General features: G+C 36.0%; 3 protein-coding genes across 4 annotated transcripts; 2 read left to right on the forward strand and 1 right to left on the reverse strand.

The window, feature by feature from the left end:
- Nucleotides 1-7,183: 7,183 nt before the first annotated feature.
- LOC136275978 (uncharacterized) lies at nt 7,184-10,212 on the forward strand. Its single transcript, XM_066086444.1, has 2 exons — nt 7,184-10,084; nt 10,180-10,212. The coding sequence occupies exons 1-2, from the start codon at nt 7,184-7,186 to the stop codon at nt 10,210-10,212; spliced, it is 2,934 nt and encodes a 977-aa protein (XP_065942516.1).
- Nucleotides 10,213-12,873: 2,661 nt separating this feature from the next.
- Nucleotides 12,874-18,431, reverse strand: LOC105343064 (uncharacterized). Its single transcript, XM_066086454.1, has 7 exons — nt 18,278-18,431; nt 16,331-16,510; nt 15,482-15,553; nt 14,702-15,052; nt 13,567-13,812; nt 12,977-13,269; nt 12,874-12,882 (listed from the first exon to the last, which is right to left on the reverse strand). Exons 1-7 carry the CDS (start codon nt 18,297-18,299, stop codon nt 12,874-12,876), a joined length of 1,173 nt encoding a protein of 390 aa, XP_065942526.1. The 5' UTR covers nt 18,300-18,431.
- Nucleotides 18,417-25,242, forward strand: LOC105343065 (uncharacterized). 2 transcript variants are annotated; one of them, XM_034463608.2, is made up of 7 exons: nt 18,417-18,438; nt 20,395-20,487; nt 20,800-20,880; nt 21,729-21,902; nt 22,065-22,139; nt 22,268-22,588; nt 24,460-25,242. In XM_034463608.2, exons 2-7 carry the CDS (start codon nt 20,409-20,411, stop codon nt 24,603-24,605), a joined length of 876 nt encoding a protein of 291 aa, XP_034319499.2. In that variant the 5' UTR covers nt 18,417-18,438; nt 20,395-20,408; the 3' UTR covers nt 24,606-25,242. The 2 variants fall into 2 exon arrangements, with proteins under 2 accessions (XP_034319499.2, XP_034319496.2); XM_034463605.2 differs by lacking the exon at nt 18,417-18,438 and adding an exon at nt 18,537-18,669.
- The last annotated feature ends 1,214 nt before the right edge of the window (nt 25,243-26,456 follow it).

Here is a 26,456-nt window from a genome sequence, read left to right on the forward strand (position 1 = left end):
TATAGCGCTCAACTTTCTCATGTCAAATAAAATGCGCTGATCAAGAGGAAAATTGGGTGGGGGAGTGGGTCTGCCCCCCCCCCCCCCCCCGGATTTCTCATTAAATTTTGCAAGAGGGAGAGGGGTCAGTTATTTGAGTTATGCTGGGGGAAGGGGGTTATAACACATATTTTGACAATATTATACATATTGTTATTTAAAGAAAGTTGAATTTTGGAGGGGGATCTGGACCCCCCCCCCCCCCCCCCCCAACACACACACACACATACATCTGCCCATGGGATAAATGTTATTTTTTTTTGCGACTATTTAACTACCATGGCTTAATTTAATTTTTAAAAACCTTATTGCACATCTTTGATGTGTCTATTCATTAAATCATAAGAGGAGTTCTGGGATCTTTTTTTTTTTGGAGAGAGAGAGATAAACGTCAATTTTCTGCTACTATTTGACTCCCTGCATGAAATTGAAATATCAAAAACCTTATTGCACATCTATAGGACAGCTCCCATCATATCCCAAGGTATGATGTGTCTATTTATTAAATCATCAGAGGAGTTCTGGGATCTAGGTGTTTTGTAGGAGTGATAAACGTCAATTGACTCCCTGGATGAAATGTAATTTTTTGAAATTAACCTTATTGCACCCTCAGGTCATCAGCAATCTTTGTGTGAAGTAGGAACGCCCAATGTCTCTTCATAAGAACGATGTGGACTGGACACAAATTTTGCACAGACAGACGGACTGACAAGGTGATTCCTATATATCCCCAAACTTCGTTTGCAGGGCTGTAACAAAGAGGACCTTGGTCAGAAGTACAAAGAGATGGTGGAGGGTTTTTTTTTTTAGTTTAGGTCACTGCATGGACATAAGATTATCAGTCTGGTCTGCGTGGTTCTTGGTGTATTTGTTTGATTTGAATTTTTCCAATTTTTTTTAAACAAAATTTGTAGTAGGCAATTTACACGTAGGTGATGAGAGTGGGCTTTGTTGGCTGGTGGTTTTACAGTGGTGGCGGCACCTTTTGCCTTGTCTGCTGCAGGTTTCACCGCTGGTGGAATTGGGGCAGGATCAGTTGCGGCACAGTGGATGTCTTGATCACCCACAGTATTTTTTAAAAACCTTCTCCCCAAACATCATATCACCAGGAAAGCTGAAACTTGTTTGGAAAAATCCTCAAGTTTGGTAGATTCTAGTTTGTTCTAATCAAGATCCCTGGGGGTAAGGTGGGTCCAATTTTTAAATAGGAATATTTAAAGTTTATATCTAATAACAATTGTTTAATATCTTCTGGAGAACTGCAATGCTCAATATGTGATATAACTATCTCCTTGTTACAAAAGGAGCTTAATGATAAATGATAATGATGAATGATAATGATAAATGATAATGATGAAAAAAAAAAAAGAATATCCAGAGGGAAATTATGAACTTTTAATTACAGAATATGTTCAACTACATTGTCCAGATATTTTGTATATTGACTCTATAAAACTGATTTTATTAAGGCTATTTTTGCTCAAGTGAGCAATATGACCTATGGGCATCTTGTTTGATTTGATTTATATCAAGGATAAGAGAAATCTAATTTTAAATATGATTTATGAATCATAAGTCAAATATGTAAAATTCCCAAATTTTCAAATAATCTTTTCTACATATTAATTTGAGAAGGAACTAAATGCATGATTATTATGGCCTTTAAGCCCTTAAGGATTCAAGTACATTATGTATGTTTAATGAAGGGCCGTGCCCTCTTTCTATAAATGAGAATTAAGATCCGTTGAAAAATTGGTCGGATTTTTTGGCAATGGTACTTTGCGGAACGGAACGAAACTATGGTGGCATATCTCTGCCCCTGGTGTGCAAGTTATTTTTCTATTAATTATGTCGACATGCAAGATAAATATGTTGACATAGAAGATAGTTATGTCAACATGCAACATAAGTATGTTGACATGCAAGAAAACTGCAATCAAATAAGAGTTATAAAAAATCTCAAATATAGCCAACAAGTGACATCCAAGATGATAGATACGCTATCTATTGATGTCAACATGCAACTTATTTATGAAAACATGCAACTTTTTTATGTCGATATGCAACCAATTTATGTCAACATGCAACTTAGTTATGTTAACATGCAAGATAAATATGTTGACATGCAACATATTTATCTCGCATGTAAACATAACTAAGTTGCATGTCAACATATTCATCTCGCATGTCAACATAAGTAAGTTGCATGTTGACATAAATTAGTTGCATGTCGATATAAATAAGTTGCATGTTGACATAAATAAGTTGCATGTCAGCATATTTATCTTGTATGTTAACATAAATAAGTTGCACGTCGACATAAAAAGGTAGCATCTAGCATCTTGGATGTCACAGGAGGGCGATATTTGAGATTTTTTTTAGATTTTGTATCATTCTTATATAATTGCAATTTTCTTGCGTGTCAACATAATTAAGTTGCATGTTGACATAATTATCTTGCATGTCAACATACTTATCTTGCATGTCGACATATTTGATTGAAAAATAACTTGCACACAAGGGGCAGAGATATGCCACCATACGAAACAGAACCAGTTAAGAGGCGCCAAACGGGGAAACATAATTTTAAAGAATAGATATTTTAATTAAACTTACCGTACATTACAGATGATTTTCAAATTGTGATGTGTAAATGTACTTGGTATTTGATAAAATATGCTACTCATATGCTACCTGTTGCTCTATAAGTCATTACGCATTTCTTTCACAAAAGAACTAAGGGTCTCTATATAGTCATTAGTTGTTTTAAAAGGTTAGAACAGAACGGAAATAGAAGATTGTTATTCAGAAAAAAAGATAACTGGTTTTTTCTAATTGTTTAAGAGTCTGACCTTCTCAAGCTTTATAAGAAATATAGATTCACAAGGCAGTTCTAACACCTTCTATTTTATTTTTTTCCCTTTGTACAGAGATAATTAAACTCTTTGGAGGGGGGGGGGGGGGGGGGCAAGAAAAAGGCAGAACTATGCAATTACAGCAAACTTGATTTGACACCAAATATAATTAAAATTAATTACTGCACTATAACTTTGCAGTCAGTCTCTCTTCACATGACATGTGTACACAGTCATTTTCAGAGGCATATTATACGATGTCTCTATATATGTTATAGTAATACAACATCGCTTCCGTGTATGACTTGCAATCAAGCTTAACTGTATATTGTTTTCTTATTTGAGTGCATTTGGTCTCAAGTTTCCAATATTTTACGACAAAAAAACAGTTCAATCATAGCACAACCGAGGGAACATTGTGCTATTTTTAGATCTTGGAAAATCCCCAACATTCGATAATGGCGGAGGTGTCGAAGAAGGCATATATTATATTAAAACAAGTAGTAATTGCCCCTCTATTTATGCATTTATTACCGATTTATAATCCCAGTTTCAATATATCTCAATCATAAGTTCAGCTCTTTAACCGTTAAATACGGCCCCCTTGCTGAGATCGATGTCGATCGAAGCTCTCTGCGGGTGCAAACGTTTTTATGAAGATTGAACGAAATAACGACAACTTTACATTTACTTATCACTGTTAGGATCTGAAATAATTGGGAAAAGATTTTTGCTTATAATACATGTAAGTTTGCATAGCGGAAAGCATGACGGCACTGTGTGATGCATTGCGGGGGCCTATACCTCTATGCAAAAACGGTCTAGGGAAAACACTGCAGTAAATATTCATTCGCGTAAGATTTCGAGTTTATTTAAATAAAGTCAATTCATATTGGTTACAATAACATAAGTGATAATAACATATGGAAAATATAATCTTGCTTAAAGATATTTATTATAAACAACAAACAGTTAACTTTGCAATATTTGAATAGAACTATTTTTTGTCGCGCATGTTCAGATAACTGAACTCTTTGCCGTAAAGATTATCCGGCAACTAGATGGCTGTAAGCCATAAAAATAATACGAGGATTTTTATGATTTTCGATGCGTGTTATTTTTGGAGAAAAGTAAAAAGATTTGGGGATCAATTTTTAAGCACACGAATAGACAAATACCAATATTCAACTGAATTCATTAGACACAAACGCATTGATAATTTTATCCAGCCGAGCTTTGCTGCCTCAGAAGTTGTCAATGCTCAGAGAATTATTCAAGCATAAATTTTCTTTATATTAATTGAAATATGCCGATAATAAAGCAAAATATATTTTTCTGTTCGAGTACTCTCAGTACTTTGATGAACTACCTCGTTGGCTTTAAGCTTCAGTCTATGGGCTTGGTGGCTACAGTTAGTGACTGCTAGCTTCAGCCTGGTGAATTTTTCAGCGGGTTCCGAACCCATCCCCCTTATATCTTAAATCCACGTAAGAGTACATATGTATAACTCTACTTGGTTTTGTTTTTTTTCAAGAAAATTTTTTTGAATTACAGAGCTTTTATCCTGTTTTTGGTTACTAGACTAAATAAACACAATCACAATCAAGACGTCATAATGAAAGAGGAAAAGGAGAGAGAGAGAGAGAGAGAGAGAGGCATATGTATGTAGTAAAGAGGGGAAATTTCACCCTTTAATTGTGCCTTAAAAATCATGGTACATATAACTTAATTGAGAGAGCAACAGCTCGTAAACTTTAATATGACCAAATTTTAATCATTAGCGCTCTTTCAAAAAAACTTTGAAAGTCGTGTTCAAATACCGGTACTCATCATTTTACCCACAGAGAAAAAAAATATCAAAAACAGCTTCATTCTTATTAATTGGTATTCATTTCTATTCAAGGTAACAGAATATTTAATATGAATATGAAGCCACTGTTTGCATTTGTTTAATTTGATAATAACAACTTTCTAATCCCTTTTATCCTCTAAAAGACTTGCAATCACAAATATTACAAAATAATACAACTTTGATGATGGCAATTCTACAAATGAATATGAAATATATGCAAATAACAAGTACATGCATACATGTGTAATATAAATTAGCCATTAAACAACATGCAGGCAAATAAAACATGAATAATCTGAAACAAATAAGCAAATTAGATATTCAAAAGTAATATAGTTCCATGGTATTAAAAGAAACTTCAATCTACATGTCATGAATAAACGGCAAGTTCCTTGAGGCCAACTGCGGGTGATAATACATGTATTTTGTATTTTGAGGATTTCAACATAATAAAATGTTTGAATCATAGGAACCTGGCCTTGTTTATTTTTCTCTTTATGAAAAAAAACACCCTGTATACTACTAGTATACTGTATATATAGTTATTTAACAATGAGAAAAAACAAATACAAGTACTTATATAATAATGTTCAGTGCCTGTGATTTGAATGGTACTCAAGAGGCCCATGGACCTTGACAGTCACCTGAGTATAATACAACTATCAAATGATACACAAAATGATGTCAATTAAATAACTAAACAAAGTGAATGATATGTGCCTCAAAAAAAAAAGATCACAACCAAACATCATTGAAAATAAATATTTAAAAGGTAGATTTATGGTATGAATAAAAAAATTCCGGATAATTTAGAGTTAACCAACATTACTGAAGATCGGAGATCATTAAAAGTTAAGAACTTTTAACGAGTTCACTAACAATGGAAACTATAAACAACTACAGATGAAAAGGGTTTTACAAGTAACCCTGATGACCTTTTTATTAAAAAAAAATTTTTTTAAAAACTTAAAAAGTTAAAGAGCATTGCTTACAGACTAGAGTATATATCCCCAGTTGCTGTGATTAGCTATAGAGGTCATTTAGGTTTTCGACATTAAAAAACATTGCATTTTAAAAGTATTCACTTTTGGTTAGCACATGTACATAACATGAATTTGAAGTTGAAATGTTAACACTATTAATCTAAGATGTCTGTAGTGAGTGTAACGTACTTGATATGATTGTAAATATATATGTTTGAATTTCCCGCTTTTCTTTTTACTCTCTAAACCTGTCACTGGAGTGACGTGTACACGGCTAATTTTAAATACCGCACTCCAGTCCGTGCAGTCCAGCAGAGTGGACGTGTGTCTATTTAGAGGCACGTGGTAGTCACCAAGATTGGGAAATTCTCCCTACTTTGTTCATTTCCGAATGTTTGTCACCATTTTCAAGGTATTTGTTTGTTTTTTAATGTTATGTATGTTTAATTGGTTTGTTTGCTATGTTAGAAAGCTTAGTTTTAAAAGCACGTGTTCGAATGGAAAATTGTCATTTTAGAACTGAACACTAACGATAAATTGTTTCAAGTATATTCCATTCTATTTTCAAGAAATTGTGTTAAAGGGGATGACGGTTTATACCAGCTGAATTGTGACTACAAAGTCGGAGACGAGTACGGAGCGCCAGACCCGCCATTTTCCATCCATATCGGGGACACGTGGCGTCGATGTACGTGTATGGTGTATGGTGACCGGGAGCGGTCTACGCTAGAGACGTTGGTATATGTGTGTTGTGTTGTGGTGTCCTAACGTACCGGAGCAACGGTTGTGTCATCTGTCCGTGTGTCTGTGTGTCCGTGTGTTGGTCTATGTGATGTCCGGGGTTTGGGTGAAAAGTCACCGGAAATATACCGAGGAACCAGGAAAGGAAATGTGACGAAATTTATTGAAATTTCACTTTCATTGTTTTGAATATTTGGTTCTCGTATAATTGTAGTGATATTTTTGTGAAATTGATTTGAAAGTTGATAAACGAATTTAGAGAAATTATTTGAACATCTAAATATATGTGAATCAATTTAAGTGTTAAAATTTTGGAAAGAATATTTTGTTTTGAAGTCAATTTAAAGATTTGTTGTTGAAATTAGAGTCGACTCTCTCTTTTAGAATCTGGTTTAATATTTCTTTCATTTATTTTTTTTCTTGTATGTATTTTTTTTCTTATTAAATATTTGTTTGTTTATTTTGGTGTTTTGGTTGTTTCTGATACAGACATCTGGCAATTCCAAAGAACTCGTCTGATCATTATATCAGTTCAGGATATATGATTCATGACATTTTGGTGGCAGCGGTGGGATTGCTTTGATTGCTGTGTTAGTTACAACCTTTACAAAGTGGGCAGAATTCACCCATCCCTTGTGAGTATTTTCTCTTCATTTCTCTAGTCCTGCTCTAATTTCAGCCTTACTATCTCTGTTTCAGTTAGGTGTTGAATCATGTCGGAGTTACCGTCGTGGGTTAATGATCAGATTAAGAAGGGGGCATCATTGTCTGATTGTTTAGAAATGTTGAAGTTGTTGAGTGAGAAGGACAGGGAAGAGAGAAAGATTGAACGGGAAGAGAGACAGGCTGAGCGTGAGATGAAGAAAGCTGCGTTGGATCATGAGTTTAAGGTTAAGGAGTTAGCATTGAAAGAGGAAGAGTTAAAGGTAGCTAGAGCTAATGGAGGGAAATTAAATGGTAGTTCATCTGTCCAGAATTCTCATGTTAAGCTTCCTAAGTTGGAAGAAGGTCAAGATATTGATGTGTTTTTGAGATCATTTGAGAAACTTGCAGCGTTGCATAAATGGGATAAGTCTGAATGGGCTATTCATTTGGTACCACTATTGACAGGTAAGGCATTGGAAGCTTACTCTCGTCTAAGCGATGGTGAAAGTGGTAAGTATGATAAGATTAAGGAGGCAATACTCAAACGATATGAGTTAACTTCAGAAGCTTATAGAGAAAAGTTTCGACAGGCAAGGCAACAATCTGATGAATCATTCAAGGATTATCAGGTACGTACAGAAAAGTATTTATCGCACTGGTGTGAAAGAGAAGATATTCATGGGCAATATAACAGTCTGTACGATTTGGTGTTGAGAGAGCAATTGCTTAAGTTTTGTGATAAAGATTTGCAGATATGGGTTCATGAACATCGACCAAAGAATGTTAAGGAAGTGATCGATTTGGTTGAGGCCTATCAAACAGCTCACAAAAGGTTGACGTTCGGAGGGAACCGCAAAAATGGAACAGATCGAAATTCTCAAGGTAATTTCAATGTAAATCAGGGGCAATTTAAAGCTGAACAAGGAAAAGGCCCGCAGGTCAAAGACAGAGCCTGTTACTATTGTAAGAGGCCTGGGCATATCCAGAGAGACTGTTCTCTTTACAACCGAGGACAGTATAGAAAACCCGAGGACAAGAAGTTTGGTAAGCTTGGGTTGTGTTTGTCAGAACACGAAAATAAGCAACATACAGAGGGGGGAAAACCTGACTTGTATACAAGTGCAGCGTTGGTCAAACTCCCTGGTGTAAGTACAGGGGATACAAAAGATGTAGATGATAATTCAGTACCAGGTTTGGATATTTCTAGGGGAAGTGTAGGAGGTAAAGAGGCAACAGTTTTGAGAGATACTGGTTGTTCAACTGTATTCGTCCACAGTCGTCTAGTCGAGAAGGAGCAAATGACTGGGAGAGGAAGGAAGATAATTCTTGCTGATGGGTCCGAGAAACAATGCCAAGAAGCGTGTGTAGAGATAGATACGCTATTTATAAAAGGTAAATTGTTTGCTCTTATCTTAGATTCTCCATTTGCTGACGTCATACTTGGAAACGTAATAGACAAGATCGAGAAAATGGAAGTTGAGAAACCAGCTGACTGTTTGGCAGTTCAGACAAGAGCACAGACTCGATTGGAAGCAGAGGAAACGAAGCCTAGACCAAAGAAGACAGATGATGGTGAGCTAAAATTTGACATTTGTGATACAGAGACATTGATCAAATTGCAGGAAACTGATCCTAGCCTGACACGTGTGAGGGAAATGACATTTGAAAAGCCAGACGAAGGTCAGTCATACTACACTCTCAAGGACAAGATTCTCTACAGGGTATTTCCTCGTGAGGTAGGAAATGACATATTTCAGATTGTCCTTCCCCATAAATACAGGTCGTTGGCACTTGAAATGGCACATGACATTCCTATGTCGGGTCATATGGGAGTAAAGAAGACCAGAAACAGGATTTTACAGCATTTCTTTTGGCCTGGAATTTTTTCAGACACATCAAAATACTGCAGATCCTGTCCAGAGTGTCAAAAAGGTACGGCGAAAGGAAGAGTGAAAAAGGTACCACTTGTAAGTATACCTACTATCGACGAACCATTTCAGCGAATTGCACTAGATTTTGTAGGTCCTTTGCCATTGACAGAATCCAAGAACAGATTTGTTTTGGTATGTGTAGATTATGCTACAAAGTATCCAATTGCAGTAGCTCTAAAAAACCAAGAGGCGGAGACAGTAGCAGAGGCCTTGATGGGAATATTTGCTGACGTGGGTTTTCCAAATGAAATCCTCACAGATCAAGGCAGTAACTTTATGTCCGAGTTGATAAAAGAACTGTGTAGATTACTGAAGGTGAGTAAATTGGTAAGTTCTCCGTATCACCCTCAAACAAATGGCCTGGTGGAAAAGTTTAATGGCACTTTAAAGAAAATGTTGAAGGCATATGCGGTCAAAGAACCCTCAAAGTGGGACAAACATCTTCCTTATGTTCTATTTGCTTATAGGGAGGTTCCAAACGAAACCACTGGATTTTCTCCTTTTGAAATGCTTTTTGCAAGGCAGGTACGAGGTCCTTTAGCAGTCCTGAAAGATCACTGGGAAGAACCAGAGAATTGTCAGTCATCTGTTCTGAGTTACCTACTCGAAACAAGGGAGCGATTGAAGGAGTGCACAGAGCTCGCAAAAGAGAAGGAAAAAGTCGAAAAGCACAAGCAGAAAGTGTATTACGACAGGAAAGCTAGAACAAGACAATACGAGGTAGGTGACAAAGTTTTAGTATTGCTACCATCTAATACATCAAAATTACTTGCACAGTGGAAAGGTCCATTCGAGATAACAGAGAAAGTCGGTAATGTTGACTACAGAGTTAAGGTGAAAAGGAACAAAGAGACAGTATTTCATGTCAACATGCTGAAAAAATGGTATGATCGTGAGGACAAATGTGAACAAGACTTGTCGAAAGAACATTTATCAGCTATTGACATACTGGGAGGTGTGTATGAGAGTATGGACTACGATTCTGAATTTAACGACAGAGCATCACCTTCGTTAGAACTTCAAAAAGGGGCTGAAGATGTAATTTTTTCCAATACACTGTCGAATACTCAGGTTTGTCAGTTAAGAGGTTTGTTGAATGAGTTTTATGATGTTTTTAGCGATATACCCAACAGAACAGATGTAGTTCAGCATTCAGTAAAACTTAAGTCAGACGATCCCGTCCATAAGAAGCCGTATCATGTGCCCTACGCAATGAGGGAACGCATGCAGAAAGAGATAGATAATATGACCGAGGTTGGTATTATTGAACCCTCAACAAGCCCTTATGCGTCACCAGTGGTTTTGGTAAGAAAAGATGACTCTTCTATCAGATTCTGTTGTGATTATAGAGCGTTAAATAGTATCACTGTATTTGATCCAAGACCTATGCCGCGCATGGATGACCTTTTGAACGAGGTGAGTAGAGAAAAGTTTATCAGCAAAATTGATCTTACAAAAGGCTACTGGCAGATCCCGCTAGATGAGGACGCAAAGCAGAAGAGCGCATTTGTGACCCCCATGGGCCACTATCAATTCACGGTAATGCCGTTCGGTATGGTAAATGCGCCTGCAACTTTTGTCAGATTGATGCACAAAGTTCTCGATGGTTTGCATTCATTTGTTCAATGTTTTATAGATGATATTGGAATCTACAGTGAGACTTGGGACGATCATCTCCAGCATTTGAGAGTAGTTTTCCAGCGATTGAGGGATGCAAAGTTGTCTGCAAAGCCATGTAAGTGTTGTTTTGGGTTTGATCAACTAGAATTTCTGGGACATGTGGTCGGAAAAGGTATTGTCTCTCCTAAGCAAAGTAAAGTTCAGGCAATTCAGAAATTCCCTGTTCCTACTACAAAAAAGCATGTTCGATCATTTTTAGGGACCATAGGCTTTTACCGGAAATTCATTCCACATTTTTCAGAACTAGCTTCACCTTTGTTTGATCTTACTAGAAAGAAAGGTTGTTCTAAGATAGTTTGGCTTCCAGTACATCAGAAGGCTTTTGATTCATTAAAGAATGCTATAGCTAGTAACCCAGTGTTGCGTAGTCCAGATTTTAGTAAGTTGTTCTATCTGCGCACTGATGCATCAGATTGTGGAGTTGGGGCGGTATTAGAACAGAATTTTGAAGATGGTAGACATCCAATTCTTTATCTCAGTAAGAAATTGTCAGATACTGAAAAGAGATACGCAGTGATTGAAAAAGAATGTTTTGCAATTATCTGGAGTATTAAGTCGCTCAGAGTTTTTCTTGAAGGTCGATCATTTGTGGTTGAGTCTGATCATGCTCCACTGCAGTGGCTAGATAGAATAAAGATGACAAATCAGAGGTTACTTCGTTGGAGTTTGACACTTCAAGAGTTCAATTTTGAGGTTGTTCATGTAAAGGGGAAAGATAATGTTGTTGCAGATTATTTGTCGAGAATAGATTCATCCTCTTGAAATTGTGTAAATATTTAGAGATGGTTTGTTATTTTGTGTTGTATGTTTGACATTTAGTGTTATCAAGTTCGTTAGAGTTTTGGTCGGACTAATGGCATTAGTCTTCTAAATGGGGACGTTTGTAACGTACTTGATATGATTGTAAATATATATGTTTGAATTTCCCGCTTTTCTTTTTACTCTCTAAACCTGTCACTGGAGTGACGTGTACACGGCTAATTTTAAATACCGCACTCCAGTCCGTGCAGTCCAGCAGAGTGGACGTGTGTCTATTTAGAGGCACGTGGTAGTCACCAAGATTGGGAAATTCTCCCTACTTTGTTCATTTCCGAATGTTTGTCACCATTTTCAAGGTATTTGTTTGTTTTTTAATGTTATGTATGTTTAATTGGTTTGTTTGCTATGTTAGAAAGCTTAGTTTTAAAAGCACGTGTTCGAATGGAAAATTGTCATTTTAGAACTGAACACTAACGATAAATTGTTTCAAGTATATTCCATTCTATTTTCAAGAAATTGTGTTAAAGGGGATGACGGTTTATACCAGCTGAATTGTGACTACAAAGTCGGAGACGAGTACGGAGCGCCAGACCCGCCATTTTCCATCCATATCGGGGACACGTGGCGTCGATGTACGTGTATGGTGTATGGTGACCGGGAGCGGTCTACGCTAGAGACGTTGGTATATGTGTGTTGTGTTGTGGTGTCCTAACGTACCGGAGCAACGGTTGTGTCATCTGTCCGTGTGTCTGTGTGTCCGTGTGTTGGTCTATGTGATGTCCGGGGTTTGGGTGAAAAGTCACCGGAAATATACCGAGGAACCAGGAAAGGAAATGTGACGAAATTTATTGAAATTTCACTTTCATTGTTTTGAATATTTGGTTCTCGTATAATTGTAGTGATATTTTTGTGAAATTGATTTGAAAGTTGATAAACGAATTTAGAGAAATTATTTGAACATCTAAATATATGTGAATCAATTTAAGTGTTAAAATTTTGGAAAGAATATTTTGTTTTGAAGTCAATTTAAAGATTTGTTGTTGAAATTAGAGTCGACTCTCTCTTTTAGAATCTGGTTTAATATTTCTTTCATTTATTTTTTTTCTTGTATGTATTTTTTTTCTTATTAAATATTTGTTTGTTTATTTTGGTGTTTTGGTTGTTTCTGATACAGACATCTGGCAATTCCAAAGAACTCGTCTGATCATTATATCAGTTCAGGATATATGATTCATGACAGTGAGTATCAAGCAATTTGCAAATTATCAAGTGGAAAACATTATACTTTAGTTTGTATAACAAACTAAGACCATGGCGATAAAACATTTGCAAAGTAAGACCTAACCATGAGGAACATAGCATCAGGGAGGGTTCAGACCCCCCCCCCCCTACTTTTTCTTGAAGAAAACAAAATTGTTTCTAAACATACCTTAAAAAGATTAAAATATTAATAGTGATATTGAAAATTAGAGTCATAGTAGGTATACTAGCCCCCAATGGATTGGAATTTTCATGATTTTGGGAATTTTTGTCAAGATTTCTGATGATATGAATATGCCAGACAACCAGGACTGCTGTGTACCTAGGACCTGTAAACTCTGTGTAGCTTTTTGATGTGGTTTCTACAGATGGGACACACTCTAACATGCTTGCACAGGATCTACAGGTACACAGGTGACCACAGGGTTCAAACAAAGTGTCCATCTCACTGTCCAAGCAGATCTTACACTGGTTCTCTTCCTCCTGGAGATGCTGGTTCTGACAATGTAATTGCTCAGCTTCATCTGAAAGATTGATTAAAGTGATCGATAGAATAAATAATTGACTGATTGACATATTTAATGTTAAAATATTAGCAGAAAGTTAAAGTTGTTTAAAAGTTCATTTTAAATAATCCAAGCTTTTGATTAGTCATTTAAGATTAAAATCATCCAATCAATCAATAGCATTTACAAACTGAAAATCTCATTGGTTGAGTAAAAATTACCTGTTCAAGCTGATGTTTTGAATATCAACACTTCACTCTCTGAAGTTATTCAAAACAGGCAAGGTACTCAGAAGTCAGAACAAAATAAAATTACCTGCTTTCAAGCTAATGTTTTGGATATTAGCACTCAAGTACTCTTCATCTTGATTTTGATCTGTAGAGTCCAGGGAAGAGCAACTTTCTCTCTGTGATGTTTGAATATTGTTGGATTGGTAAATGTCCGCTAATAAATCGGCGGTTTTCCTGGACTCTGCAAAAGAAGGATTTCTGAAGGTCTGGTTGTCATTCATATCATTCCTAGTTCCAGTCGGTAGTCCCTGCGATTTATCTGGTAACTGTCCTGTATACAAGAAAAGATTATTCACAATTTCAGTCTGATAACTCTATATTTATATACGTATGCATAGTTAACTTTGGGGGGGGGGAGGGGGGTAAAAATTAATAACTTCATATTTCAAGCACAAATTTCTTTCAAGGGCTTAATTACATCTTCATCCAACAACTAACTTTATTTTATATGCCTGCATGTAAACATTAAAAAGTGCTCAGCCCACATGGAGAAAACATATCACCTTCATGATACCAAAATCATCATATTTGATGAAATACTTAATTACTTTATATGTTAATTATAATAAAGTATAAAATAATATGATATATGAAAATTTTATCATTAGTCATTCTGGTCGATCCAAATCATAATACATGTTCATTCTCTAGTGAAAATGAACTTAAGGTCAAGATCTAATAAATGAAAGGTGCCTACAGGTTTATAAAATTCAAGATATAAATTCTTTCAATGATGCTTTATGATAAAGGTAACAAATCTCAGAGTTTTGTCATCTTTGACAAATGAAATATATCTAGATCGCCTACAGTCTCTCCAAAAACGGAATTAAACAAGCTCTTGACCTCCTCTTTAAAATGATGTCAAATTGAATATAGGTTCCGAGATTACTTTTCCCGTGATTAAATATAGACTGTCAAAATATTGTTTTATTTTGTACATAATTCCTTTAAAGGCGTAAAATACAGGAAAAGATTCATCAAATCAATTTTGACGTCATAATGGTTCTAGCACCAAAAAGACCTCTGGAATCATTCACTAGATCTTGACCTATAAAACACATAACCTGAACATTTTTACACAATGCCCACAGATCCCCTATCGGTATTTAGCCATATTAATTTGTACATTGTATGTACCCATCCTTAACATCCATACAAACCTTGTTCAGATGTATTCTTTTTACCAAACCGAGAGGCGAAAAAACCACCAAGTGTTCCAGCCGTGGAGCCAATCAGAAGGTTTGTGGTAGCTGATAGACCAGCAGCCCCTGCTGATTGTGCAGCCGCAAACCATCCCCCTGTGCTTGCTGCTGCCGCACCACCGCCGCCACTGGCCATGGCTGCCATAGACATCAACCGCGCAGCCAGAGTTCCTGCCAATGTGCCACTTGTGGTTGCAGCAGGCACTGCAGTAAAGCCTGCTGCAGACAGAGCAACAGGAGCTGCTGCTACCGCAAGGCCTCCAACCAACATGCCCCCACCGATCACCTTAGAGTAATGCCAAAATTTACCTACAACATATTTTTACAAAACTGATGTAAAAAATCAAACTACCATATCTAAGTTAAACAAATACATGTAATTACTCAAATGCCACTGACCTTAAATTATACTAGATATTATTTTCATTTTGATCCAAATGCCTTCAATTCCATAACATGACATCATAAAGTCATTTTTATATATTAAAAAATAAAATAATTTATTGTCATAAAATAGCTTATTTTAAAGCAGTTTTTTTCTTTTAGAATTGTCAAAACATTAAGTGACTCAGGTGACCGAGAAATAAGCTTAGGTCGCTTTAGTAAATAGGGCAAGACTCACATGCCAGGTCCAGCTGTATTCAATTAAATATGTTATGGATCTTCAATATCTTAAAATATTGACACTGATTGATTCTAAATGAATATAACAATACTGATTAGTGCTCATGCACTTACTTTCTTCCTTAGGTCTCTGTTTCATCATCTCCATTATTTTTTCATATTCCTTTTTCAGTTCTTCTGGATTCTCTTAGTACAAAATAAAAATAATAAATCACTTTGCATTTATTCAAGAACTTGTTTAATGATTCATAATGAAGCTGTAATACCTGGTCCCACCGTCACCAACTTTCCTCAAGTCAATACTCAGCCTCAAGTCTGAGTTTTTATCTCAAATGTTTGTACCGGTACTTAATTTCTTTTAGGAATTTGAGTTGAGGACTGAGTTGAGTGCTTCGAAAATGTTGGTGACGGTGGGGCCTGGTATATATTGGTTATTACTGAACAAATCCTGATTACAGAATAACTGAAACAAAGCAGAGGCATTACAGATGTTACATGTACCTTAAATTTATAATCTGCACACTCATTTTGTCAGTAATTATCATAATGAATCAAGCTGTATAGTGTAAACAAAAAATATGAACTTAAAGTTAAAGAAACTAGGAATATAATCCCCTAACTACGTTACATGATAATATATATGTCAAATTTAGATATTGGTGTGACAAAATTTGGCTTATGCTTAATCTAAGAAACTGATCCGATGGCCAGTATACTGACTAACAAACAAGTGCAAAACTGTATGCCTTAATTCATAAGGGTGGGGGGGGGGGGGCATGACCACTCTCTGAGGTAAAGATTAAAAAAATCTGTAAATAAATTTTTTTAAAAAGTGTAGGGATGTAAATTCACGGAAAAAGGTCACTGATGAAATTTATGAATAGTGGTCACCCAAGATTAATGATATCACCTTTGTAAAATATGATAAACTATATCATTCTCATCCAGGAATTTACAACTGACCTGATCGTTTGTAAATTAGAGCCGCATGCATTTGGTCTCCAACATAATACCTGGCCATACACCTATTTCCTACTTGGAGATCAGCTTCCACTCCATTACGACCAGACGAGTCCTGTACCTCTTCCAGACGTATCGGATGACTCAGCACATCTTCTTCCAGAAAGACTACGAGTACCCACACTAAAAGCACATAGTTTAAAAAATATTACGAAAAGCACAGAAATTGAAATATATTAATGCACCAATAACAGCTACATGTAGAACTCTTTCTGAATTTTTTCACACTCCTTTCAGGGTAACTGCGGTACTGCTCTTTTGCAGGGCAAAATGACGTGGTTTGGACGTCAATAACGTCATTAATTATCTACTTACTGAAATTTCGGCAAAGTATATCATTTTGCCCTGCAAGAGAGCAGTACCGCCGTTATCGTGAAGGGATTTCAACATGCACTGTATCTTAAAAATCTTCTTTCAAAGACTTTATTAAACAAAATATAAAATCTATATAAATCATACACCTCATGCAGGCATCTGAATTTTTATCAATTAGTTGCCTAAGGAGGCTAAGTGGTCAACAAAAAAACATTATACCCCTCCCAACTTCGTTACATTGGGTACATCTTTGCTAGCCAAGGGTGGCGATCCACTCTGCTACTCTTTTCACGAAAAGAGTAGCAGAGTGCATCGTCACCCTTGGCTAGCGAAGATGCATCGGGTATTTTTTTTTAGCAATAACATGTATAAACTAAAATTTAAAAAAAAAAAAAAATTTGATATATTTTAGCTTTTAGATTTGAGTATTTTCCTAAATCTTTAAACAGAACTCTTCTTCTAATGGAGATCAATACAGTCTAAAAATGGCCACGACCATTTATTCACCACTCAAAATAAGGCCTTGAGCAACTTATTGATAGAACTTTGCATTTCATAAATAACGACCAAAATGTGCACCAAACTTTTTGACAGTAGATATTTGTCGAACATGAATATTTTTAAACCAGTGGCAATTTACTATTGTTTTATCTATCACAGTTTATAGTAAACAACATCTATGAGCTTCGTGAGTGTAGCAAGGCCGATGATATATACAAGACCGTCTATTAACGCGACCGTCGTGCAAATAGGTATTACTAAATACAGTGATACATTTATACATATGAAAGTCGTGTGAATTAATTGATGAAAATTTGTATGTCAAGATTTTTTGGATGAGTCTGCCCCCCCCCCCCCCCCACTTTCAAAATCGATGCTACGTACGTGCCTGAAATACCTTGATAGATAAAACTGCCAAGTCCTGTGCATGATTTATGCCATCAAGTGTCTTAATTTAAACAAACATGCATGCTTATATAGTTGCTATTAGAATTGATTGAGCTTTCGAGCTTTCACCTTTTCGTTTCTTAAGGTCTTTAGATTGTCGCATGACGTCATTGTGAGCATTCCGGAATATTTTACCATTATCGGTTATAATATAAATGTTATGTGATGCATGGTTTTTGCCAATATATTTTGGTTTATACTTGCCAATGACATGTTTTTACACATTTTAAGATTAGCTTTTATACCGGCCAGTTTAAATTGCCTTAAAATGTTTAAAAACATAAAACAAAGGATTGCAATTAATTTCTAAAAAAAAAAATGCTTTATTTATAATATAGAAATTAGTAAAAAAAAAAAAAACTCCTACAGCATGAAAAAAATATTAGCAACATATCAATACATGTATTTAAGTTCAGTTTGAATTTTTACGTATTAATCTTCAATTTTAAACAAAAATCACACGGATTAAACCATAAAAACATCAAGGGTGGAGAAACATTAAACAATACCTTCGGAGAGCGCGGGAGCGGGAGGGGGGGTCGAAATCAACCTATCAGGCTAGCTAATAACATACATGTACAATTGTATATAAGGGCTCTCACATAAAACAAAAGTACAAAAGCTTACTTCTTCCTTTTGTCGATGGCATTGCAATGATGTTGAAGGCACTACCATATAACTTTGTTGACAAACAAACTGACTGACTGACTGTAAGTGTAAAACATAACAAAGTTCACAATTTTGTCAAGTACCATTAGTTTCGAACTAACTGATTGGGTCTAACAAAGGTGAAGCCATCTCTTATGAATTAGACATAGGCTTATATAATATTTCCTTTTACATTTATTTTTTTTATTTTTCAAGCATTCAATGCTAGATTGCCTAATCTATTAGATAAAATGCGAATCTATAAGTGAACAGAGTAGGCCTAATATTTTTTACTTTCGGTCTGAGGTTTCTCTGAATCCAATTCGAAAGCAAAAGTAAATGATTGAACACGAAGATTGATTACGACTGAGGTATATTAAAACTTGTACAATGACCAGAAAGTGGGGAACTAGTCAAACAAGGCAATGTTGAACTTCCTCTGCAAATATTGTTCCCTGGAATTCATTGTAAAAAACATGATGACCATTTGATAAATATCTCACAATTGAAATTGTACTTTCAATCACAGGGGCTTGTGTAGAAAAAAAAATCCTTAAAAAAGTGGGTACCTCGGAGGAAAAACCTCTGAAGAACATGTACCTGTACTTTCTTGAGGACTTTTTTTTTTCTACACATTTAAGCCCCCGTGTTTTGTACCAGTAAATTGAAAGAAAGTTAATGGCAGTAACATCTGTTTTATTTTCAATATACTATACTTAATATAGCATTGAATCATGATTTTTTTAAGTATACAGTCTCATTACTGCAGCAGCGGCGGGTGTGTGCATACAAGTTGAGTACTGTAAATTCCTTATTTTACGCGAGTACTTAATTCCGCGATTTAATCGTTTTCCATCAAATCGCGAGAACAAAAAATCGCGAATGCCAAATTTTTATCATAGTTTCTTATAATTAACATATAGCCGAAAAATTTAAGCGAGGTTTTAAAATTCGCAAGATGTGCTTCTCACAATTTTATGCGGATATTAATTCCTCACGTTAAATTAGGAATCTACGGTAACGTTCGTTAGCACATCATGAAAATTTAAGCGAGGTTTTAAAATTCGCAAGATGTGCTTCTCACAATTTTATGCGGATATTAATTCCTCACGTTAAATTAGGAATCTACGGTAACGTCCGTTAGCACGTCATGAAAATTTGTATGCACACATTGCTGCAGTTATGAGACTGCATGTATACTTAAAAAAATCATGATTTAATGCTTATATTTACATTTTTTAACTTCTTACCTTGTCTGCAAATGTGATTTATACCTTAAAATCTTATCCTAATGGAAGAGCCACAGTAACAGCCACAAGCGTGAATTTTGATTTCCGCTTGTGACTTTGCTGTTTACAGTGTTCAATGTTTGTGACGTCATAATAAAACTCGTCAATTTAACCTTGGAGTACCCAGTGATTATAGTTGTTGCATTTAGATCACAGAATTTTATGGAAAAACACAATTAAATGTAAATATTCTTTGATACATGTGTAACAGGATGGGAGAAACAATGACGGCCCAGACCGGGATTCGAACCCGGCCCCCCTGAATCTCTATAGTCAGGTGCACTACCAACTGAGCTACTTTGGTTTCATCAATATTCGTTGAATACCAATTTTCGTGGATTTCGTTGTTAAGTTGATCCATGAAATTAAATGTTCATTGAAACGCAATTTCTATTAACATTTTGTATTGAAAAGGTCATAGGATACGAATTTACGTATCCTTGAAACTGTGATTTTCACTTTATCCACGAAAATTGATACCCTTGAATATTAATGAAACCACAGTATCTGGCGCCGGTTTTTGAACCGATCGACCGTCACATTCCTCCCCCCTTAAATGATCTTCGCCCTCAAAGATCTTCCCATGCAGGCTCTTCCCCTGGCAGGAGTTCACCTGTCAGTTCCAGGGGTTGGTCACGGCACCAAATGTAACGGGATGGGAGAAATAATGACGGACAAGACCGGGATTCTAACTTTGGCTTTCTGAATCTGTATTCAGGTGCTCTACCAACTGAGCTATCTGGTACCGGTATTCGAACCGGTCTGACTGTCACACATGTATACATACTCTCATATATTCTCTTCTAGAAATACAAGGCGGGATGGAGTGGAATCTTCGGAAGAATTATGAATTCTGTTTGGACCCATATGATGAAGAAGGCGAGACACCTAAAGGATCAGGTAAGCTTTTGTTTGCCTTAATCATCTGAAAGATGCCATCAAAGAAGGAGGAGAGGAGAATGAATGAAAAAAAAAATCATATATCATCAGTATTAATTTATTAACACCTCAAGCCGATACAGCTAACATCCATCTCATCCCCCACCCACCCCCATAAATTAAAATAAAAAAGAAGATGAAAACTGGGATAATTATGATTTATAGTTTTTAATTAAGTCTTGTCTGAATTGTTGACTTTGTGATTTAAATGATAGGGAAAAGGTCTCTCATTATTTTTGTACTTTAATATGGATTGAATGTTTATTTCAACAGATTATCTAGAGGAATCATCACGAAATGAATGTGAAAGAATGAAAGAAAGGAGACAAGCACTAACACCTTTAAAGAAAAAAAGTATGTACACATACTGTGAAATCATTAAATTTTGTGGGGGCCAATTTTCATGGATTGCTTAGATATTACAGGTTCGTGGGGACGTAATTTTGTGTATTCTCTTAAACGTACATAGGAAATATGACCTTGTAACCCTAATTTATTAATTCATGGAATATGTTAATTCGTGGATGAGAGGTACCCACGAATTCCACGAAAACTGAGCTACCACGAAATCTAATGATTCCACAGTAGATAAATATTAAACTGTATTCTATACAGGATAATTTTTAGCCCTGTATACAGAGCAAGTCTTCCTTCACTTACGAGCGGTTTGCCCTGTCTTGAATTTGCACAGACTTAGTAAAAAATAGATACTATTTCCTATATTTTTAATTAATACGTCACAGTTTTTGAAAAAATGTTCTGAATTCAGTCAGTCTTAAATTGGCCTGCTGATATAACAAGGGCAAAAGGAGCGAAAAAGAAGGGGGCGGAAATATCCCTGTATACAGTATTGTTTTGGGCTGTTTTTTATAATCAATTGAACTTATGTATCTCAAACACTGGTGTCTCAATTACCATTGCATGTATATCTGTAAAACATTGTTTTTAGCTCACCTGAAAGCCCAAGTTAGCGGTTTTTATCACCTTTTTAGCTTACCGGAGCTGAAAGCTCAAGTGAGCTATTCTGATCCCTTTTTGTCAGGCAAGTGTCCATGTGTATACCTTTTACATTTTCGACTTCTTCTCAAGAACAACTGGGCCATTTTCAACCAAACTTGGCACAAAGTATCCTTTAAGATGGGCTTTCAAGTTTAGATACAAGTTTGTTTACATGAAGGGTCATACATGTATCTTTACTTTAGTGTGGATGCTGGTATTCGATGTGGAGGAAAATAAACACAGGCCCCCAATCCTTTTGAAAAAGGTACTGGACAAGTCAGGACATAATGGAGTGAAAGCTAATCTAAAGAAACATGATAAGGTCCTATATGATGCTGGAGGCAAGCTGCAGGAAGCCTTTATAGTTAGTCAGTCAGGTAAGTTTGGGTGTCATTTAATTGCATGGGGCCTGAGACCAACATGACCAGTACATTAAATTTTTTGGCCCTATTGGTATAAAATTCATATTACTTGAATTGTGGTCTTTGTGAAAGAAATGCTTAAATATTAACATCAAAACTCCATTATTATTTCCACAGATAATAAAGAGGAACTTGATCAGAAGTATGAAAAGATGGTGGCGTTGATGAAACAAGTCCAGGAAGAGAGTAGCGGTAGGTGCATAAGCATTGGTTTTTTTCACTGCATGGACATAGAGTTACAAGTTTGATCTGCGGAGAAAAATGTGGTTCTTGGTGTACTTGTTTGATATCCAATTTTTATAAAAAATATTCTGTTGTAGGCAATTTATGGCATTACACCAAGGTGATAGGTGGGGGTGTGTTGGCTGGTGGCCTTGCGGTAGCAGCGGCACCTCTTGCCTTATCTGCGGCAGGTTTCACCGCTGGTGGTATTGCGGCAGGATCATTTGCTTCACAGTTGATGTCTTGGGCAGCCATTGCTAATGGTGGCGGTGTGGCAGCCGGGGGGTTGGTTGCAACTTTACAATCTGCAGGGGCTGCTGGGATAGGGTTTTTCTCAAACTTAGTGATTGGTTCTGCAGCAGGAACAGCAGGGAGTGCCCTAACCCATACACTCAGCGAAAAACCAGGATCATCAGAAGGTTTGTGTGAAGTTCAGTTGTGTATACCTATCTATACTAGGGATTGTGTAATCAATAAGTTAACCAATTACTTATTAGCTCACCTGAGCTGAAAGCTCAAGTGAGCTTTTTCTGGTCACATTTGGTATGTCATCCATCTGTCTGTCCGTCTGTCTGTCTGTAAACTTTTCACATTTTCATCATCTTCTCAAGAACTAAAGGGCCAATTTCAACCATTAAGCCAGGAAAGCTGAAAGCATCCTCAGGTAGTATAGATTCAAAGTTGTGAAAATCATGATCCCTGGGGGTAGGGTGGGGCCATTTTGGGGGATGTTAAAGTTTTACATAGGAATATATAGAGTAAATCTTTAAGAATCTTCTCAGAAACTAATCAGCAAGGAAAGCTGAAACTTGTGTGGAAGCATCCTCAGGTAGTGTAGATTCAAAGTTATGAAAATCATGACCCCCTGGGGTAGGGTGGGGCTACAATGGAGGGTTCAAAGTTTTACATAGGAATATATAGAGTAAATCTTTAATATCTTTTTCTCAAAAGCTACCAGACAGGAAAGCTTGTTTGGAAGTATTCTCAGGTAACATAGATTCAAATTAGGGAAAATCATGATCCCCGGGCGTAGGGTGGGGCCACAATGGGGGATCAAAGTTCAACATAGGAATATATCGAGTAAATAATTAAAAATCTTCTTCTCAGAAACTAATCAGCCAGGAAAGCTGAAACTTGTGTGGAAGCATCCTCAGGTAGTGTAGATTCAAAGTTGTGAAAATCATGATCCCTAGGGGTAGGGTGGGGCCATATTGGGGGATGTTAAAGTTTTACATAGGAATATATAGAGTAAATCTTTAAAAATCTTCTTCTCAAAAACTAATCTGCCGGGAAAGCTGAAACTTGTTTGGAAGCATCCTCAGGTAGTGTAGATTCAGTTGTGAAAATAGTGAAACCCTGGGGGGTAGGGTGGGACCACAATGCGGGGCGGGACAAAGTTTAACATAGGAATATGTATAGAAAATCTTAAAAAGTCTTCAGTCAACCAGATGATTCTTTATAGTTGTTAAGACTTTGGCCTCACAAGAAGGTTCAGAGTTTGATGTAGGTTTATATTCCATATATAAACAAGGATCTTTATAATAAATCTTTAAAAGTCTTCAGTCAGCCAGATGATTCTTTATAATTGTTAAGACTTTGGCCCCAGGACAATTCTTTGGCCTCACAAGAAGGTTCAGAGTTTCATGTATATATCCCATATATAAACAATTGTTAAAGATCTTTTGAGAACTGCAGTACTCAACATGTGATTTGACTATAAAATCATCCTGTTAGAAAAGGGACTAATGATTAAAATCATAAGACTATCCAGAAGGGGAAAATGGATTTTATTTATACAGGATCTACATGTATTATTGTACATCGTCCAGATAGTTTGTATTATGACTCCATTAAGCTGATTTTATCATACCTATTGTTCCTCAGGTGAGCGATGTGGCCCATGGGCCTCTTGTTAATAATTAGTTTGAAAATATTTGATTGGTTACTGAAGTACAAATAGATTTTTAGCGAAACAAATTTGAAGATATAAATTAAAAGTCTGTATACTGTGGAATCATTTAAATTCGTGGGGGCCAATTTTCGAGGATTGTTGGTTTTTTGCCCATTCATGCGGATATAATTTCGTGGGTGCGTCGGTTTTCAGTTTCAGTAACAAAGATAACTCCTTTGAAATTTGCTTTCGTTGAGGATGTAAATTCGTGGAGGAGGGCTACCCACAAATACCACAAAAATTGAGCCACCACGCATTTTAATGATTCCACAGTAATTAAAAGGATAGAAGCCAATTTTTCATTCAATTTCTATTAATGGCTGATTTGACATGGTTTAGGGGCTGAGAACCAGTGTAAAATCTGCTTTGACGCTAAAATGGACACTGTGTTTGAGCCATGTGGTCACCTGTTTACCTGCAGCTCCTGTGCAAAGAAGTTACGAATGTGTCCCATCTGTCGAAAACACATTGCTAACAACTCATAAGGAAGAAGTTACTGCCAGCTGTAATGACTGTTTTTGTTTCTTGTTGAATACATGTACAAAGTATTAGTTTATTTGTTTACATAATTTACCAGTATTTGAATTCCTAAGCTTATCAGTGAAACTGTAGAAAGCTACATTGTATATACATGTATTTATGATCTCATCTCTTTAATTGTTCACAAATAATTTTGTTTTGTTGCTTTAATTTGATATATTATTGTTCCAATTTAATCATATTTGATTAGTTGCTTCTGATCATAAGATATATGTTCTCACGATATGGAAAAAGTATAGTATATATGTAATGTGTTCATGCTTGGTGCATTTTCTAAGAAATCTCAAAGTGTTCATTCACACAAAACTAAAATTTCCATGGAACCAGTTTACAGCAAATTTATTAAATTAACCAAATGTGAAATAATACATTTACATGTACATGTACCGTATATTTATTTCTCAAATATTTAAAAACTGGCCTGTTAATGTTTGCTGCATTTCAAGACAATCTTTACTGAAGTATATGAATGTACATACATTGATTCGTATTTTCATTGTTAAATGATGTTAATCACTGATTATTATACTGTTTTTGTTCACAGCTGTTTTTTGAATAAAATAAAATGAAAAAAAATTTTTTTTTACTGTATTGCACTTAACTTTCTCATGTCAAATAACATGTATCTGAAGGAAGGGGAATCCCCATTCCTGGTTTTTTCATCAAACTTATTAGGTTTACATACAAAAATTACCGAAAATAGGCCTTGGACAGGGACGTAGCACTTTTTCACACAGCAAAGAATTTTGGAAAATTTACATGGAAAAAATTGAATTATCATGGAGTTGCCCCCCCCCCTTTTTTTGGTAGTATATAATAAAATTGAAAAGAAATACCAAAATAAAGAGACAAAAAATGAAGTGGTAGACTATGCTACCCCCCTACCCCCCCCCCCCCCCCCCCTAATTTTGGGAATTCCCTTTTTTTTGGCTTGTCAAGATTTTTTCGCCCCCTCCCAAAAACGATGCTACGGGCCACATATCCACCATGAAAATTTTTTTGGACATACGCACGAGTCTGGAGTCTATACTGCAGTATATCTGTCAAGCTTATTTCTCCTATCTAAGCTATGCCAGTTAGATCACATGTCCATTGTACATGAAGCAAAGTTATAATAAATATCATGTATTTTAAGATATATAAACATAAGCTTTAGGTTTAATCTAAGTGATCCTGAGTGTATTATATAAATAGTGCCTGTTTGGGAGGGTAACAGTTAAAATTGACACCCCGAGAAAACCATTGTCAACCGACGCGAAGCGGAGGTTGACAATGGTTTTCGAGGGGTGTCAATTTCAACTGTTATCCTCCCAAACAGGCACTATTTATTTTGTTATACTGAATGTCTTTTTTAAAATTTTAAAGAAAATTTTACTGCTTTTATATAGGAATAACGTGAATTCTACAGCGAACCGTACGCGCATAATTTTCGCGCATGTAACATTTTTTATTGTTATACTTTCATGTTAAATACTGAAATCTGATTGGTTAAGACGCAGTTAATAATATTTACTATTACCCTCAGCGTTAGCAACGCACTTGGCAACGGGTAACATTAAAAAAAAATGTTACATGCGCGAAAATTATGCGCGTACGGTTCGCTGTAGAATTCACGTTATTTCTATATAAAAGCAGTAAAATTTTCTTAAAAATTTTAAAAAAGACATTCAGTATAACAAAATAAATAGTGCCTGTTTGGGAGGATAACAGTTGAAATTGACACCCCTCGAAAACCATTGTCAACCTCCGCTTCGCGTCGGTTGACAATGGTTTTCTCGGGGTGTCAATTTCAACTG

This window comes from Magallana gigas, chromosome 1, assembly GCF_963853765.1.
Source record: "Magallana gigas chromosome 1, xbMagGiga1.1, whole genome shotgun sequence".
NCBI classification, from domain to species: Eukaryota; Metazoa; Mollusca; class Bivalvia; order Ostreida; family Ostreidae; genus Magallana; species Magallana gigas.

Bases quoted from the DNA above. Each gene is read 5' to 3' on its own strand.
- LOC105343064 (XM_066086454.1), bottom strand. From the start codon at position 18,299: ATGCCATCGACAAAAGGAAGAA. The intron at 15,554-16,330 runs GTCAGTTGTAAA...TTTTGTACTAAG, and splicing joins TCTAATTTACAAACGATCAG to AGAATCCAGAAGAACTGAAA. The intron at 13,813-14,701 runs GTTTGTATGGAT...TCTTGTATACAG, and splicing joins AAAGAATACATCTGAACAAG to GACAGTTACCAGATAAATCG.
- LOC136275978 (XM_066086444.1), top strand. From the start codon at position 7,184: ATGTCGGAGTTACCGTCGTGGGTTAATGATCAGATTAAGAAGGGGGCA. The intron at 10,085-10,179 runs GTAATTTTTTCC...TATACCCAACAG, and splicing joins TTCAAAAAGGGGCTGAAGAT to AACAGATGTAGTTCAGCATT.
- LOC105343065 (XM_034463608.2), top strand. From the start codon at position 20,409: ATGGAGTGGAATCTTCGGAAGAATTATGAATTCTGTTTGGACCCATAT. The intron at 20,881-21,728 runs GTATGTACACAT...TCTTTACTTTAG, and splicing joins AACACCTTTAAAGAAAAAAA to TGTGGATGCTGGTATTCGAT. The intron at 21,903-22,064 runs GTAAGTTTGGGT...TTATTTCCACAG, and splicing joins CTTTATAGTTAGTCAGTCAG to ATAATAAAGAGGAACTTGAT.